The sequence below is a fragment of the Grus americana genome, chromosome 5 (genome assembly GCF_028858705.1).
Source record: "Grus americana isolate bGruAme1 chromosome 5, bGruAme1.mat, whole genome shotgun sequence".
NCBI lineage: Eukaryota > Metazoa > Chordata > Aves > Gruiformes > Gruidae > Grus > Grus americana.
The window spans coordinates 57,018,078-57,036,164 of record NC_072856.1 but is presented as its reverse complement, the minus strand read 5'-3'; the positions used below and the strand labels follow the sequence as shown (position 1 = coordinate 57,036,164).

General features: G+C 46.9%; 1 protein-coding gene across 1 annotated transcript; it reads right to left on the bottom strand.

Moving 5' to 3' along the window:
- Window positions 1–1,570: 1,570 nt before the first annotated feature.
- Window positions 1,571–17,589, bottom strand: LOC129207271 (cholesterol 24-hydroxylase). Its single transcript, XM_054827955.1, has 15 exons — window positions 17,437–17,589; window positions 13,824–13,901; window positions 13,437–13,518; window positions 12,815–12,888; window positions 12,049–12,135; window positions 11,222–11,360; window positions 10,507–10,617; window positions 9,560–9,710; window positions 8,969–9,031; window positions 7,779–7,851; window positions 7,248–7,332; window positions 5,266–5,376; window positions 4,916–5,004; window positions 3,959–4,025; window positions 1,571–3,073 (listed from the first exon to the last, which is right to left on the bottom strand). Exons 1-15 carry the CDS (start codon window positions 17,562–17,564, stop codon window positions 2,912–2,914), a joined length of 1,500 nt encoding a protein of 499 aa, XP_054683930.1. The 5' UTR covers window positions 17,565–17,589; the 3' UTR covers window positions 1,571–2,911.
- Window positions 17,590–18,087: the final 498 nt, after the last annotated feature.

Sequence of the window (18,087 nt, the reverse complement as noted above, 5' to 3'; positions counted from 1 at the left end):
GGAGGCAAAGAGGTTATAGGTGTGGGAGGGGGATCAAAGAAACCTGCAGCAGCCTTCCATCAGAACAGGAGGAAGACAGACACCTCTGATAAAGACTCTTAGGCGCGAGTGTCACCACTAGTGCCCTCAGCTTTGGGGGCAGCTGCTTACCTTGACTCCTGCCAGCTGAGCTTCTGGCTGCCTCCAGAGTTCTTGTCCATCTGCAGGTGTGGACATCTGGGGAGGGTGAAAGCAAGAGGAGCTGCTGGAGGGCAGGCTCCTACCTGCAGGGTGCAGGGACAGGAGCTGTCCTGAGCAGCCTGGCTTTGCAGTTCATGTCAACTGAGAAACCCTTTTGAATCCAGGCACGCCACACAGGGCTGCACCGGGCCCCACCTGGGTGGAATCCAGAGAAAAAATCACCCCACCAGCCATCTCCAGATTTTTCTTTGTTTTGCCCAACAGCCAGTAAAAGGATAATAAGAAAAGGAACTGCTCCTACAAGCAGCTGGGGAGACAGACCTTGCTCTGCTTTTTTTCCTTCCTGGCCATGATCCCAAGCAGAGGGCTTGGTGCAGATAATGATTGCTTGCCCCAGAAGCAAAATAATGTTTGTCTTCCCCAGAATAAGGAAAAACTGTCCTTCTGTGTGCTTTCCATGAAAGCTGCAGCCCCCAGCTTCTTCATACCTATGGCTGTCACAGCTGGGTCTGCCTGAAGCTTCCTAACAGGGTTTGGCAGAGCCTGTGCCAGCGCCCAGCTGGCGTGCAGGGCCCCAAAGAGCAGCTTTCCTGATCCTGCCCCCTTTTTTTTTTTTTTTTTGGCAGACAGGGTATCACCTCCCCGCTGGGAGTGCAGGACAAAACACTGCAGGGTGTTTGCACAACATCACAGGACATCATCTGCTCCTGCCTTATGATGCCCTGGAGGAGCCCAGGACAGGTGATCTTCCAAGAGAAGGAGCTGTCAAAGCTGAGGAGCACTGATCCCGTTGGGTGCATCGACAAGGAGAGCTTGCCATCTGCTGGAAAGCGATCAGCATTGCCAGGCAACAGTCTGATAAGAGCTCTTGGGTGTAAGAGGAGAAAGGCCTGTGTCAGCAGTCCCTGGGGAGCTGGATGGCATTCGGGCTTGCAGAGAGAGCAGGAAGAGCATCATCTGAGGGGGGAAGCACAGAGCAGGAAGCACTGGTCTTGGGCAGATGAGGTCAGACCAAACTCACTGCGGGGTTTTAACATGCTACCACTCCCCTCGAGCCCTCCTTGGAGGTACCTGTCCCCACTGCAGAGGTAGCAGAAGAGAGCGTTTGTGAGACTAATGCATCTTGACTCATTCATTAGTAGGGCAGAGTGGAGAGCTGGCATGGTGGCGTCTTGCATCTCCACAGCAAGATTTGCCAGCATGTCTGTCAAGCTGTCTGTGTGATGTTCACAGCTTTCCCTACCACTCCCTACACCCCTGAGATACTTCCCTCCCTCTGACATATTCTCAGGCTTCAACCTTTCATTACACCACTAGCACATCTAGCAGGACTGGCATCAAGCATCCCACTCCCAACCGCCTCGGGAACACACATCCAGCTGGAGAGCCCTCAGTTTTCCAATGAGATTTTATTGATGTCGAGGAGGATATAAGCAGATCTCCAGCACAAGGGACTGGAGAGCTTACCTACTGATAGCTGGACTAAACTCTCCCTAGCAGTACAGGTATTGGTACCTCTATGTATGTTAGTACATACAGAGTTAGTATGACATTGCTTATGATATCAAAAACCACATCAACCTTATCGGCCTGCTGTCCCACTGCTGCACTGAATGAGACTCTGCACAACAGGGGCAGAGCCAGGGAAAGCTCCTGGTATGGAAACCACCATGGGAACTTGACGGCGTACAGACTGGGTTCTTGCCCCTTTAATTCAAAAAGGTAAGAAATAACAGTGGCAGCACCAATTGTCTTGAATTCCCTGTGTTTCATGACAGAGAAGGCCCAAACTCATGTTAGGTATCCATGTATTTCCAGAAGGTGGCATTTTCACACGATGGTTGTTTTTTTTTTTTCCCTAGCAGAGCCAGGCTGCAAGCCTGCATGCAGTGAGCAATTCTGGTCCATCTGTGGAAGAAGGGGGTACAGGATCTCCTCCTGCCGCTGCCTCAAGTTGCAGATGCATTTCTTCAGCGGCAGTATCATTTTAAGCAGCATTTGGTTGCAGGCGCTTACTTCCAACCCTGCTGTACCTACTAGACCATCTAGCCCAAGTGTTGGTATAGCTTTGTGGTAAACCAGATGGGGAAAATGATCCAAGTTAAAATAAACCCAGCAAGATACCCTCCCCCTCAAAAGAAGAGCATCTCAGGAAAAGGCACGGGCTGTGGAGAGGGGTAGCAGGAAGCAGGAGAGCCCCTTTCAACAGCATGGACTGGGCATCTGTGCTCTGAATAATACTGTAAGAAAAGTAGGAGAAACTGAATAAAAATGAGGCAGAAGAAACCGGGAAAAGTAGTGGCCTCAGTCTCTGATTTTTGTGTCATTGTGTAAACAGGAAACTCCCCGAACAAGGGCTTACTTAGACCATGTTGTGTTGGAAGTAAACTTAGTAGAAACTATCAGCTGGGATTTGAGTGTAGGTTCGTGTGGAGCTCCAGGGATACTCCAGTGAAAGGACATTCTTTTCCAAGTCTGGTCAGAACCAAACAGTCCCCCAGGAAAATACAGGCTTTGCAATTCCAGGTACGCTTCCACATCAGAGATGCTCAAACATATCTAGAGTGACTCTCCTAAGGTTTTCTTCAGTGAATGATGAGGAAGGCTAGGAAAAAATTCAGTCTAGTAACACTCTAAAGGGGCCTGCAAAATCTAATCTTTGATTAGTGTGAAGATCTTCAAAATCAGAAGAAACGCTACCACTACCGTGTCACGCTCCTTTCCTGAGCAGTCACTCCTGGCAGCCTCTTGCAGTGCTCCTTGGCTTTAATTTACACATTACTCCATCTAGCGGCCTAACGGTTCCAGCATCCAAGAGTTTAAAACTCTGCCCTGGTACCAGCTGGAATTCAAACCTCTGCAGCAGTTTTGCCATCACCACTTTCGCCTCCATCTGTTAAGAAAAAAAACCCCAAACTTATCAGTGACAGCAAATACAGCTTGGACTGCACCTGCTTAAAGCCCGTGTATTACACCATGCTGCTTTGTCAATAGAGAGATTTAAGATTCCAATGTTACTCTTAACGTAGCTGAGTTTGGGCAGAAAGAAGAGTCGCCTGGGGCTTCCTGGATTTGAAGACAACCGACAGGCACAAAGATCTGTCCCTGTGTTCATGTGTTAACCCCATTTTGGAAATCAGAGGTAAAACCAAGCACTTTAACTTGAAGATTTTCAGCACTGATGCTTAGATGAACTCAACAGCACAGACCCAAAGAGCAGGTCTCCTACTGTCCTTCCAAAATGCTCTTTGCCACACTCAAGTAATCACAGACTTCACTAAATTGTTCCTCCCATCCATGCAGCCCCCTCTCCACCTTCTCAGTGCCAGTCCTGGCTTGTGCCCTTCTGCCAGCTGATGTTTTTCCTGCCTTGTCTCTGCCAGCTGCAACCACAGGATGGTCCCCAAGAGCCCCTGCACACCCCCCACCACGTGTCTGACCTCAGCTGGCAAAGGGATGTTGACTGCAATTCCCATCAAGGGGGTTGGATTCAAGCAGGGTGACCCAGGACAGTTCAGAGGGAGAGCAGCCTGCACCCCTCCCCTGCAGGCACCTTGGCTGCATGTGGGCACAGGTGATGCAGGACCAGTTTGGTACACGTATGTCTGCTCACATGACAGCACTTTAGAGACATGCCCTGTCATGAGTACGGTGGGGATCTTTGCTCTGGAGAGAGGAGGGTCAGTGCACCATCAGTGTGGCCTTTGGTCCCCCCACCAGCCACGGCCAGCACACCCCAAGTGCTCACTACGAAGCATTGTTCCAGGCCTCCGCTTACCTGTGCAAACGCCTGCCCGATGCAGGATCGGGGGCCCAGAGAGAATGGAAAATAGCAGTAATACGGCCTGCAAAGAAGAACGTTCAAATCTGTCATTCTGACGGCTTGGTTGTAAAGAAACAAGCACACATTTCATCACAGCAGCAAGGAAATGGTCTAAATACCACCTCACCTAGCTGACTTGTTAAGACAATCTCCAAATTAACATTATTTTTTTTTTGCTTCAGAGCAGCAATACAGCTCTGCAGCAAGTTTCCTTGTCATCTCCACTTACTGTACTGCTCAGCTCACAGAGGTGTTTTGATGTGTGCAAAGCTGAATGTCAAGCATACTCTAAATGCTCTCTAGCCCTTCACAGGGACGTAATGATCCACCCAATTATTGCTCCTTTGGACAGCTCTGAACCGTGCGAGTGAGGGGGCATTTGGTTGAGGACCCCAGACTAACTCTAGGCTGAAGTAAAACCCCCTGACTCATGAAGTAGTGAGATGCAGGGATCAGCACCACCTGTTTAGGTCACTGGTCCCTCCTATTGCACTCCCGCCTACTGGTTAGGCTTAGGCTGCCTGCCCACGTGGCTGAACAGCATCTTCTGTCCCTTGTCCCCTTCCTAATATAGAGACACTTCACAGCATCCTTGGGCCAGGGCTGCCACACGTTAAATGTCTGTGTTGCATTAAGGCAAATATTCAACCTAGTTTGGGCCCAAACCTTGTTTATTTACCTCAATGTAAACATTAAGTAACATTGGTATTGATTTTTTTTGTAAGGTATCATGTGGTATAAAGAACTTCTGAACAGAAGCTGCACATTATTGCTCTCTATTTGCATTTGGATAAGGCTTTAGCATTACTTATACTGGAATGGAAAAATAGCTGTATTCTACTTTCTTCAAAACTCTTCCTGTAATGGTTCCTTATTACATATTTAATAACCTGAGAGCAAAAAGAAACTCACTTAGGTGCATCTTTGCTAAATCGGTCTGGATCGAAAGTGAGTGGATCCTTGAAATACTTTTCCATCCTCCCCATTACATAAGTGCTGAACTGTCAAGAAAGAGTTTATTTGCATTAGTCAGGAGCAGACTGAAAATGCCTCTCTGCTTTCACAGGTACAAAACCATAACTGCCTTCCACTCCCCAGGCAAAACCGATCCAGAGGCCCAATTCATACCTCAGTTTTGGCCAAAGTTTCAGAGAGGGCAGTAGAAATATGCCCAGGGAGGATTTTGGCCCTCTGATACACAGATCCATTACATTTGGATTGACTGCAGCAGGTAAAAGGTGCTGCTGGTGGATGGGACTCACAACGAGCGATGTGTTTGCAGGAATTCTGACACCGTTGATGACACACTCCTTCTCCATCCGGCGTACCGTCCCTGGGACGGGTGGGTACAGGCGCAGCGATTCCTTCAAAACCTGAATCAGCAAAAAGCACAAAAGGTCAGTTAGTTAATACAGTGTAGGAAGCAGAAATACCATTAATTATCTCCCTATGGCCTTTCGCTTTGGCTAAATGGGAGCTTCTGACTTGTGGAACAGATGCTGGTGTATCTGCCTTGGACTCCTGTGGGCAAAATATATGGCTAAGTCAGCTCCTTCAGGCCTGGTACTTTCTTATGACTGGTTAAAATACAGAGAAAAAGCAGCCAAATCCCACAGGACATACCACGCATTGAACAGATCTAACACCTCAAGGCAGGTCAACAACTAAGCGAAAAATTACTGGGAGGCAAATTCAAAGGGAAAAATTCTAAAAGTGGAGTCTCGTGGCCCCAGTGAGCCGTTCTCAGCGCCAGCTGCCATGAGGACAGGTGGTTGCTCCCACCTCCTTCCCACTCTCAGCACTATGCTCCCCCCTCCTGCCTTTGTCCTGCTTCTGCTGCTCGGGGAGCTGAGCCAGGTCAGAGCACCAAAATGACAAAAACACAGCCTGGCAAAGGAAAATGTACAGGGAACAGTGAGAAAAAAATGGAACGAGATCATTTCTTTTGGTGGTAGTGAACTGTAAGAATGGCTTATTTCATCAAAGTGAAACCTAATTAACAGTGCACATTAGCATCGCACTGCAAATGCAATTAACAGTGTGTATGCACGAGTGGATTAATGAAAAAGAAGCATGGACAAAAGGATTCAGAACTGCCTGAGCAATAGGAGAGGAATCCCATGGTCTCTGATACTCCAGTGATGGACTGGCTCTGACCAAGGGTGACTGTGATTTTGGCTGTACAGATCCAAGTTTGTTCTGTTAAATTAACGGTTGTCTTTGAGAGGCTCTCATGTGATCTGTCTTAAAACTGAAAGGATTAGATACCTCATCCTAATTGGAGTGGTAATTGTGATGGTGTTTGAAGAAGCCTAAAGAAATCTGATGATTTCTGTAATGACACAGAGATGTGTTTTCCTTATGAGAAATGCACCTCTGAAATCCATCCGTTGTCGAAGCACAGTGATTTGTGGGATGGGATATAGTAAATGGTAAAACACCATCACACACCTCGACAGGGCAGTTTAACAGAAGAGCCATCATGGCAGATTACTAAAATCACATGGAATTTAAGCAGGGAGAATAGGTGCCAGGACTGTGATTCAGCCTCTCCTGAGGGCTACTGGTGTCCCTCATCTTGTAAAAAAGGATATGCAACACAAAGGCTGGCGAGTAACCAAGCCCTGGCTTTGCAGTTCATTACCAAGCAGTATTTCTACACACAGGACCTTTTTTAGGACCAAACTTCCCTCCCCCCGCCCCGAGTGACTGAAGAGAGTTTCAAGACTGCATAATAAAAAATTGGAATCACAAAAAGATAGCCATTATTTTTTGATGTCCTCAAATCCTGCTGAGTTTATGGCACATGGTGAGATCATAGCTGAAAACGCTTTAACAATAATCAAGCAAGAGTTGTGAGTTTGGAAAGGGCCTGGGACTCATGCACAGGTTGGGCTTGAAGTTGCAAGCCCTTCTTAAAATACAGCTATGGTTTCAGCTTACACAGGTAGGGATCAAGCAACTCTGGTCTAGCTCCCAGATTGGTAATAATTAAAGCAAGCAGTGAAAGAATCATGTGGGATTTTGGAAAGAAATTCTAGGAGCATCCTTCCCAACAAGGCTGGGCTGCTGCAAATGGCACATGGCACCTGCTCGCTGACTCTCTGGGAGGGTCAGCTATCAGGATTAAATATTGGCATTGCTCTTAAAATTTTACGTGTGTGGCTCCTCTTGGCAGTCCCATGAGATGGCAGGAGTGCTAACCAACAGCTCTGACTGGTATTTTATCTCACTCCTACTGTACCTGCGATAAGTACGTGAGTTTGCTAAGATCCTCGTGGTTAATGTCTCTCTTGGCACAAAGAACTTCATCCACTTCAGCATAAAGCCTACAGTTAAATTAAAAAAAAAAAAAAAAGTTAGTTGCAGACACCTATTTCTTGCTAGGCAAGGTGACAAATTACATTTTTTACTTTCCAGACACTGAGCTGGACTTCGATTCCCATCCTCAGGCACAATGCCTACTGATTCCCAGCCAGCCTACCTGAACTTGCGCCTCCTATCAGGCTGGAGCAATGTGCGTATGGCGCAGCCAAATCAGGCAGGATTCAGGACCAGCTTTGTGTAAAGGCTTTGAAAAAAATCTTAGATGGAACTGAAGTAATTAATCATAACTTTCTTCAAAATTTTGAATATATTGGGACCATGAAACTGTTTATTTTGGAAGGGAGGCTAGAATTTATTGGGAATTAATCCTAGCTTTTTAATAATCCTTATAATTAAGTTCACCTTGAAATTAACAGCAAGCTGGGTTTGCAAATTGGAGCACACGTACCTTTCCAGGATTTCAGGATGCTGACCCAGTGCCATTACTGTAAATGACAACTGATTGGCAAGGGTTTCATGACCTAACGACACAAAAAATTGGTTTAAAGGTTAGTATGAAATAACATGATACAAAGATGGTCTACTAGTGTGACTGTGAACAGGAAACTTTAAACATCGGGCCTTGGATGTTTAATTTCAAGTATGCTAGAAATTAAAGGACACACTAAAAGGGATGTAAATTCTACGTAAGGAGCTTTCAAGAATGACAAGAACAAGACCTAGCTGGTAAAGGTATAAGTCATCTTGCTCAACGCAAAGCTGCAACGGCTGCATACGGCACCTACTGGTTATGAGCTCCCTAACAGGAGTGCCAGCGAGGTTCGGTATTTGCCTTGTCATATTATGGGACACATGGGCCTGCGAGAAGCAAGGATTTACTGGTTTTGAGGGGAAACAGAGCTTCTAAACAGCTTTCTTTGAAAGACTGGCTTTATGTGGATAGTTTTCATTTTTCCATGGGTAGGCATATGTATTATTGTGAAGCATCACAGAAAACAAGACTTCTGCAAAGATGTATTTGTTGCAATAACATCTTTCTTGTTAAAGAACAGTGTTTTGACCTCACCTTCTTAGGAACCTAAATCCTACTGACTTGCAAGACTGTTTTTTCTACGTTATTCACCTCACATATCATCTCGGACCCTGATTTTTCTGATAGTCAGCAGTTGATGGGAGAGGGCACTGTCAAGCCTAACACTCTTAACGCAAGAATGGCATTTAGTCTGGTGGGTAAGGTGATGCAAAGACATGTGGAATATATTAAAGATGCTTTCAGTGGGGTTCAGCAGGATCTGGGAGGAAGGGTCAGAACCCCGTGAGGAACAGCCTTGCACCCCAGTGAGCAGCGCTGCCCTCTGCACTGCAGGTTGGAAGCCATCGGCCTGGCATTATTTGCTGTGTTGATATGCCCAAAGGAGGATAACGCATCATTTGCCTATGAGAAAACCAGGAGTTCTCTTCAGACCTCACCCAGCTGGTCCTACACCAGTGTAATACTGCTGTCTTCCAGCCAAGTGACTCCTGGTTACAGCAGCATCACACAGAGTGAACAAGGACATTAGTCGTGACCCTACAGATGGCCCAAAAATGAGTACAGCTTCCCACGTGACATAGCTAAACATTACAACAGCTACCAACCCGCAACAAAGAAAGTGATAAAGTTATCCAGAATGTTTTCGTCATCTCTAGTTTCCTCCAGAGCTGTCAAGAAAGAAAAGCAAACAGATTAGAAAACATTCTTGTGCCCCGGTTGGAACAGCCAGAATGCTCTGCCCCATTTTGCACATTTTGTCTGAGGTGGCATCAGGAGGGGATGATGAGTGGGCAACTCAGTGGTGACTTGCAACCAATATTTGACACAACACAAAGAAATGGGGAATTTTCAAAGCAACTCTCACTATCTTCAGTGTGAAAAAAATCCTTCTGAAGACATTAGAGGATCGAAGTTCAGATCCCCAAAATAAGCATCCCCAATTCTTCCCCAGGAGGGTGGTGAGGCACTGGAACAGGTTGCCCAGAGAAGCTGTGGATGCCCCATCCCTGGAAGTGTTCAAGGCCAGGTTGGATGGGGCTTTGGGCAACCTGGTCTGGTGGAGGGTGTCCCTGCCCATGGCAGGGGGGTTGGAACTAGGTGATCTTTAAGGTCCCTTCCAACCCAAATCACGCTATGAAATCTCATGGCAAAACAGGCCACAGATTAATTAACTGCAACAGCAACGCGTCCCTTACCATCTCCTTTCAGTATCTGCGTAAGAATATCCAGCGTGACTTCCTTCCCGTTCTGGATGGCCTCTCTCCTCTGGTCGATGCACTCCTTCCCCACACGCCGCAGCAGCCTCACGCTCTCCCTGACCTCCAGCTTCTCTTTCCCTGACATGTACTGAATACAGAATTTCTTTAGTCATTTTATTGCTTTTGCTAGCGAAAAATAATGCTTGACAATATTTTTTAAGTGAGCACATCATTTTCTGCTAAATGACATTTGTCACAAAAACATCTGCTCTTCACAGAACAAAGTGAACATGCCCAAGGTGAAGGGTTTAGGCTGAAATGAGAAATATTCCAATCTGGGCATGGTGATGTCCTGCCTTGTCAGAAACGATGTTTTGAGCACCATCAGCAAAATTCCTCAGCCCTCTACGGAGAGAAACTGCAGCATGAGATACAGAATCTCACCTCTGGGCCCAAAAAGGAAAATGGGAGCTCAAAGAGCCTGAAGTACAGCTTTCATGAGAAACTGTGGAATGATTTTTAACTTTAAAATTTCAGATTACATCCCTAATTTCCTAGTATATGAATTTTGGTCAAAAATATAATTTTTAATGGTAAGAAAGTTCAAATTTCTTCCACCTTGACCAAAGGCTGCATCCTTCTTAGACAAACAAGAAAAGTCTCAATTCTTGCGGAGATGAGTGTGAAAGTGTAAAACCACATGAGAAGACAACACATGAACGGGGAAGAGAAGGCAGAAAGTCAGAAAGGAAGCATTAAATGTTAATTTTGCAAGCGTTTTATAGCACTAATGAATCTTATCTCAATGTATGTCAGAGGGAAAGAGCTACTGATGACCCGTTCTCCATCGTACACGGATCTTGCACAGCTCCAGCCCACTGGTGCAGGAGCAGGGCTTCCAGCTGCACACGAGGAGAGAGGACTGAAGCAAGGTGTGTACAGACCTGCAGGAAGGGGATGCGCGTCTTGGTCATTCCCTCCAAAATCATGGTCACAGCATGCGGGAAAGGCGTCTGGTCATCACTCAGTGCGTTTAATTCCAAGCCAAAGGCTACCTGAGGAGCAGGAGAGAAAAAGGCAACAATTTGCTAAATCCTCCTGGCTCGCTGGGGTGAAAGAGCAGGACAGCCTCACACCGCCGCCTCTTCCCCTAAAAATGCCTCAGGATACATCCTGCCTTGCAGGAGGCTGCGAGGGAAGGGTAGTATCTACATTGTGCTTCCTCCTTGTTGGGGGGATTGATGATTTACTATTACCCTCCATTCATCCCAAACTGTTTTGCATCAAGAAGGGAAAAGCTAGCACAAAGCAGACTTCATGCTGACATATAATGGTAATAATACAACATCCCCACGTGAACAAGCACTGGTGTGCCCCTTTGGGCACAGAGGGGTGGGAGGTATGAGGCTGTAAGGGCTTTTGCAAAGGGTCCCCATCCTGCAGGCCACACCTAGGCTGTGCAGACCCTTCCCTAGCTGCCTCTCGCTACGGCTCAGCCCGAATGGAAGTGGCACAATTAGTTCTTCAGCTCTTCTGGCACTGCTAGGTAAAGGTCTTGTTCCCTGGCTCCGACTCCCGATCCCGTCCTGCTGCTGGTACCCGTTACTTCCATTCCTTCCTGCCAGCCACAGAGGAAACAAGAAAGTTGACAGCTGGTACCTTTGCAATGATATCCAAAGTCACCCGGCTCATCATCGTCAGCATGCTAAACTCTTTTTTTCCATCTGCCTTTTCCTCTAGCTTCTTCATCAGCTCCTCTGCTTTTTCATTAAAAGTTTCCATCAGACCAATAAGGTAGCTGAACAATCAATAAAAATGAGGGATGGGGGCTCTGGAGAGGATGCCATTGCGCAGGCAAAATTACCTTCATTATTTTCCATAGAGAACTGTAAAGATTTTTTTCTTATTTATAATAAATAATTTTTAATTTTTTTTTTTTAATACTTGAAAAAGCAAACAGATAAAATGAGCTAAATTCTTCTCATAGCAGCCCTGCTCCATCCTGCCATATAAACAATGGCTACCACGGCAAAGGGCTTTGGCCTGCGCGTGCCAAAGTAAACGGACTTTATCTTCAGACCCTAAAGGCAACGCATAAAGGCACACACAAGCAAACAAGACCAACCTCCTGCTTATCAATCACACGATATCTCCCAGAGCAAATCCCTCAGGTGAATTATGAGGCTTGCCCACATCAAATCCCCTGAGGTCTGTTCTCCAATAGGATAAGGCAGTCATCACCACACCCCTGGATACGCAACCCCTTCTGTGGTCGCTGAGCTCATATGGGTGTCACTGCCCCATGGAAGTCTGGTCAAATTATACTTGTGACGGCAACGGCGTGTTGGACTCTGAAGTAAAACATGATTTTGGCACTAATTTTTTTTTCCCTCTTTGTAAATATCAAATAATAGATCAATGATGGGGAGAATCATGAAAATACAACAGAAACAACAGCTAGATCATCCCAGAGATATTTGCCTTACGTTCGGCTGAAAGCTGGATCCATCACCTTCCGCTGCTTGTGCCAATGCTCATGGTTGCAAACAGTTACCAAGCCATTCCCGAGACACCTAGCATTTGGGAAAACAAGGAAAGGAACAGTTTTCAGCAAGGGAGCCAGCCAAACCCTGTGTAGTCACAAAGATAGCTCTTCCACATCTACCTTCTTGTATTTTTTCCCACATGTAGGGACCACCATGCTGCTTTGAGTACAGAGCTGTTGCATCACTGTGGACAACGACTGAACTGCAGATATGTTTTGCCTGGTATGGACTGCTGAGTCCAATAAGCTGCTGGTTCATTACAGTTGTTATTCAAATAATTAATGTAACAACTGGATTATTATATTTTTTAAAGCTTCAGGCTAACAGAGAAAAATCCCCTTTTTTGTTATTGAACTTAGGAGCTAGAAACTCCCATGCATTAAGGAATAATTCAGTGCTCTAAAATCTAAGTGAGTTTGATGATGGTCTTGAGCAAACTATTCTGAGACTAACTGAACATCCACAGGGGAAAAAAATAATATGTGATCAAGGTAAAAAAAATTCAACATAACCTCCTCCCTGACTGGGAAGACATTTGACCTGACACATAATTTAATAGGTACATGCTGCTTACACATGTCTGGAATCAGTCATTAATCCCCCCACGAAGGTAAACAGTGTGAGTCAAAGTAAGTGTCATGCCTGTGATGTTATTAATCTTTCACTTATTTTCAGATCGCAATGGTTTCAGATGTGTTTCACCTACCTCTCACCAAGTGTGTTGAACATACGACCGTACACCATCCGATCCTTTGGGTACTGTGGTGACATCAAGAACTCCTAAAAATCAAATCGCAGGTCAGCGACTACTGAGCGCAACCCGTTTCCCAGACAAAACATAAAAAGCCACTCATACATTTGCTCTTTTCCTCCTGTAGCAATAGTCTGAAGACTAGATGAATTATTTGGTGTGCCCTGATTCCCCAGTTCCCATGCTGCTAGCTTGTTTGGCGTGCCTTTAGCACTTTTTGCCCAATGACCCAAAATCTCACTCTGTAGTTACTGCAAAGATTTAGAAGAAGAAATTCAGTCACTTGTGCCTCGCTCATTTGAGATATTAAGCTCTTGCAGAGAGTCTGCTTTTCAGAAATAGGGGATGCTTGCTCTATCTGCTGTTTAAATAAAGGCAACAACGTAAATCAACTGATCAAGGAAAAATCAGGACAGCCCAGAGAGCAGAGTATCTCATCCTCCTAACCCAGCCAGAGCTGCTGTCTCCACAGGCACAGACTGGCTGCACCGTGCTGTCCTGAACACCAGGCACCACTGCTCTCTTTCTGGAGGGACAGGCCAATCCCCACTCTCAATTTGGCTTTATTTTGCAGTACCTTCACTCCTTCGGGACTCAGAACCATTACCGAGACTCTGTGAAAGGCATTAAATCGTACAAGAGGTCCATATTTCTCTGCCCTACAAAAAGAGAAGAGAAAAAGAAAAAAAAAAAAAAAAAGAGAATTATGGCACACAAACCACCAACATATAACAGTTCAGACCGAATAACCTCAAAGGACCAAAGCAGAGAACTGCTTGTACTGGGAACTACTGCAGGCTGCAGCGAATAAAGCCATTAAGAGAAAGATCAATGCTCTCTCTCTAGCTCCTCTACCAACCTTCAGAACGATGCTACACATATAATTCAGGGCCTCTGTGCCTTGATTTCCCAATTTGTGTTACAGGGCTACCCCATCGTATGTTACTGATGTGTCTCCACTTACCACTGCAGTAAGAGATCATGCATAAACTCCCGCTTCCTCAGCGTTCTCCACAAGATCAGCAGATGGCCAAATAAAAAGCTGCAGAAAATGAAGGTTGAGAAGGTTGAGAGCGTTGGTTGAGGATGTCAACACAGGGTTTTGTATAGATTGTAATCTTTGTTGCTCAGTGATGCAATACAAGTCCTGTTCATGCTTTCCTCCTTGTAAGGAAAGATTAAAAATAACACCTAGCTGTGCCAAAGCCCAGCCCTCATGTGGGTAAACTGGGGACCAGGGACAGGCTGGTGTACTCCTGCAGCCAGGAAGACCGGTGCAGAGACACAGGACAAGGTCTTTTTTGTTGTATTATAGGAGATGTTTGGGTCTGGGTGGGAGCTCCCAGCAAACTGCTTTGCTCATTGCCTAGCTGAGTGAATTTCCGCTGCAACTATTACATTTCTGTACATGCAACAGATATTTGCATCAAATATTCTTTAATACATACTCAGCCCTGATAAGCGTAACTTTGGTTCTGTCAATGGAGTTAAACTGAGTAAAATTAGGAATGGTCTCCTTCTGTCTAAAGCCATGTCAACTCAAATGCTGGGGGGGGGGGGGGGAAGACAACCTAGAAGGATAATCACTGCTTAATATAGAAATTGCAGAAATTAATAAAAAGGGTTAACTCTTCAAGCACAATAGCTGTATTAAAAAGTTAGAGATCAATTCCTTCCTTCAGCTGCAAGTGGCAAATTCCCACCAGCTTTGCATACATCTGAAGGAAGTTTTGGCCAAGTTCCTCTCTAAATGAAGCAAGCTGCACTCGAGATCTGTTGTCCATGTGAGAGACAGACAGCCATGCTATCATCCTTTTCAGTATAAACAAGCTATAGAGGAAAAACAGGCTCTTATTTTATTTCTCTTGGAACCAGGAGGTGCTTAAATTAACAACCGAAGTTACCCAACATCTACAGAAACTTTTAATCCTTCACTTGTTTGACTCCTCCATTGTAATTGGACTCCAAAAAGATGTGAAAGCCCCAAACTCGACAGATGAGTCCTTCGCTAACTAAAGCTCCGGAAACTGCTCTATCTGCAGTGCATGAAGCAAGGTCCCACTCATGGCTCCTCTTGTGTGAGGCATGAATCCTCAGAGATATTTTTCATCCCCTGCCCCATCACTATACAATTAAGTCAGGTGTTACAACAGGCCTAAAACATTCATCCACTAATAAGAAGTCCCAATTACTTACTGCCTGACAGCAAAAAAAACCTAAGCAAAGGATTGGCTTGAGTCACATTCAGATGATGTGCCACTATTATCTGAAAACATGTATTTGCAAAGAAATCCCTTTTGCCCATTTCTTGCTATTAAATCTTTAATATGAAGCAAATCTTTGAAGAGATGACCTCCTTTCTTCACAGGAGAGCCATTCATGTGGTAAAACAATGCAAAGCAACTAGGACTCACTTTTCCAGTCTGTCCTGCACAAGCCTCCTTTAAGAATATGCTGTGTTAGTTCTGCTAAAATAAATCAGCCCAAGAAATCAAGGGCATTAATGAAATCTTGTCATCATACAGCCATAAGACCTTAGACAAGGTCTGAGGTTTTGATAAGATCCTGTTGTAGTTCATCATAAAACACGGCTTTCTTAAGCTTTTCTCAAAGGGAAAGAGCCAAGGGCAGAGGGAAAGGCATGCGTCTGGGACAGAATAATACCATGAAACTATATAGGCTGTGGGCTGGGGAGCAGATCTGCTGACTACAACCTGCGGGCCAGTCCTGGTGGGCAGCAAGCTGGACACAAGCCAGCCTTTGCTTCTGGTGCTGCTCCTCTCCAGTTTGCCAGATGCAGTCTCAGCTGAGAAGTGTTTAGATTTAGATGAATCCTATTTCAGAGCAATTTGGGTTGGCAAGGAGCTCTGAAGGCCACCAGGCCACTTCCCTGCTCCAGGCCAGTCAACATTAGAACTATGTTCCATGGCTCAGAGCCTCACCTGGTCACTTGTGCCAGGGTTTGAGCGCCCTCATGGTGAAAGGTGTTTTACCTTACACCTAACTGGGATTTCCCTTGAGACAACTTGTGCCCTTTGTCCTTCATTTTGCAACTCCAAGGAGAGTCTGGCTCCATCTTCTCATAGCCGCTCACTAGGTAGCTGAAAATAGCCAGTAGATCCCCTCCACCCTTTAGTGGCCGCTTCTCCATCCAAAGCGAGCCCAGCTCTCTGCCTCCAGGGCATCCTGGCTGCCCTCCACTGGACTCATCCCAGTTTGTCAATGTCTTTCCTCTACCGGGGAGACCTCCACCACACACAGCACCCAGCTTCTGGCTTTACTTTTTTTTTTCTTTAATAAATTACTTTTAAGAGCTGGAGGTATTTGATTTTCCTTACCTTGGACATTTAGGAGCGGAAGTCTTTGTGCAACAGGTACTGAAATTGGGGTTTTTAAACTGTCCCTAGCAAATTATACTTTTGAAAAAAAGCTATCAAGCACTGCGGGCTCACATGACATACAAGATTCCACCTAGACATACCAGTACTAGAAACCTTCCTGGGAAGGATCCTAGGTTGATCACCAACATCAAGCCTCAAACCCTCAAGAAGGAACAGAAAAGGCAACTAGGGAACCCTGTGGCTGCATTACTCTAGGGTGTTACTTCACACCTCAGAATGAGCCTAAGGACAAGCAGGTTCAAGTAAGACAAAATCCATCCTCTCTCTAATCTTAGTATCTGACCCTGACTACAAAAGTAGGCTGAAACTTGGGAGTTAGGCAGCCACATCTGGTGTCCCTGTAGGGCTCTGTGTAAGAGCATGCTGGTGTGGTGTCTCTTCCTGTGGCAAGTTACGGAGGACACGTGCACCCAAAGGTGAGGCTGAATGGGAAGCCCACACACTCCGGCAGAAACTGTGTCTCCTTGTGACAGCACTGCCACTGACTTGCTGGCAGCCATCTCACTGCCCTTTACCACATATGAATTACTTCTTTTTGGCAGAAACCCAACACCTAGCTCACGAGGGGGAGCAGGGAAGGTGCCTGGTGGAGTTAGTGCCAATGTGCCTCGTGGAGCTGTGAGGGAGGGCAGGCTGCACTGGTCCAGCGCAGAAAACCCCTCCTGCCCGGCTGGTGCTGCTGGTCAGGTCCCTTTGGCGTCCCAAGCAAACGCACAGCTCAGATGGGCGACCCTAAACCCCTCGCTTCGTGCTGCTGTGGCCACCTGGAGCGACCAGCTGGGCAGATGTAGGCCAGCACATCCCACCCCGCCAGCCCGCGCCGGGCAGGCAGTGCCGCGGGATGCCGCCAGCGCTCCCCGGGAAGCAGGCGCGTACGTGCGCTGCTCCCAGCCAGCCTGGCCGCCTCCACATGACCCCTGCCCACACCAGCAAGGCCCTGGCCCGTCCCGGCAGGCCGCCCTGCAGAGATACGCGGTGTTTGTTTTCTGCTCTGACATCCCCTCCTGGCTCCAGCCTAGCAGCGAGACCAGCCGCGGTGCAAGGTCCACCGCTCCGGCCAGCCACGGGAACGGGCGCGGGGCTCACGGGAACGGCGGAAAGCCCACTGCACACACCTGAAAAACCCACCCCGAGCCCCCGCCTCCTCACCCCGACCCTGCCTTGCCTGCCCCTTACCTCTCCCGCGGGGCGCCGGGGATGTGGTCGTACTTGGCGTGGATATATTTCACGTAACAGCAGTACAGGCCGACGGCCAGGAGGCAGAGCCCCAGCAGGAGCCCCGCCGCCGCCTCCAGCGCCTCCATCGCTCCTCCCCGGGCAGCCGGGAGCCCCCGGCCGTGGAGGGAGGAAGGAGGGCGGGGCGGCCCCGCTTAAAGAGCCCGGCGGCACCGAGGCGGGCGGGTGCCGGGGGGGGGAGGCGGGAGGGTCGCTGGGTGTGCAAATACATCCACGCGGGGTAACTGCCTGGCAAGTGTGTATCTGTATATACATATGTGTGTATGTATGTATGTATGTATGTATGCATGCTTTCCTGGGTGGCGGTGGTGCTTTGCACAAGTGCGTGAGGAGGTCAGGAAGGGTGCTGCACCTTCATATGTTTGTCCTCGCAAGTGTTTTAAATAAGGGTCATTGCTGAAGGCTCTTATGCAAACTAAACCATCACGGGACAAGGAAGGTGGAGGCTCTTTGTTGACTTTTAACTGTTTAAAATACAAGAGGCAAAGGGAATATACTGTTGCTGCCTGTAGGAATCAATAGATGAGGATGTTCAGAGCAGTCTGCTTGGGGCCTGTGTTATACAACAGACTCATTCAACATCCAGCAGGG

What these genes read in the sequence shown, in the direction of transcription:
- LOC129207271 (XM_054827955.1), bottom strand. Translation starts at nt 17,564, where the DNA reads ATGGAGGCGCTGGAGGCGGCGGCGGGGCTCCTGCTGGGGCTCTGCCTC. An exon ending in GATCCAGCTTTCAGCCGAAC is followed by an intron (nt 11,361 to 12,048) that starts GTAAGGCAAATA and finishes TTGATTGTTCAG; the next exon opens with CTACCTTATTGGTCTGATGG. An exon ending in TATCACTTTCTTTGTTGCGG is followed by an intron (nt 7,852 to 8,968) that starts GTTGGTAGCTGT and finishes TTGTGTCGTTAG; the next exon opens with GTCATGAAACCCTTGCCAAT.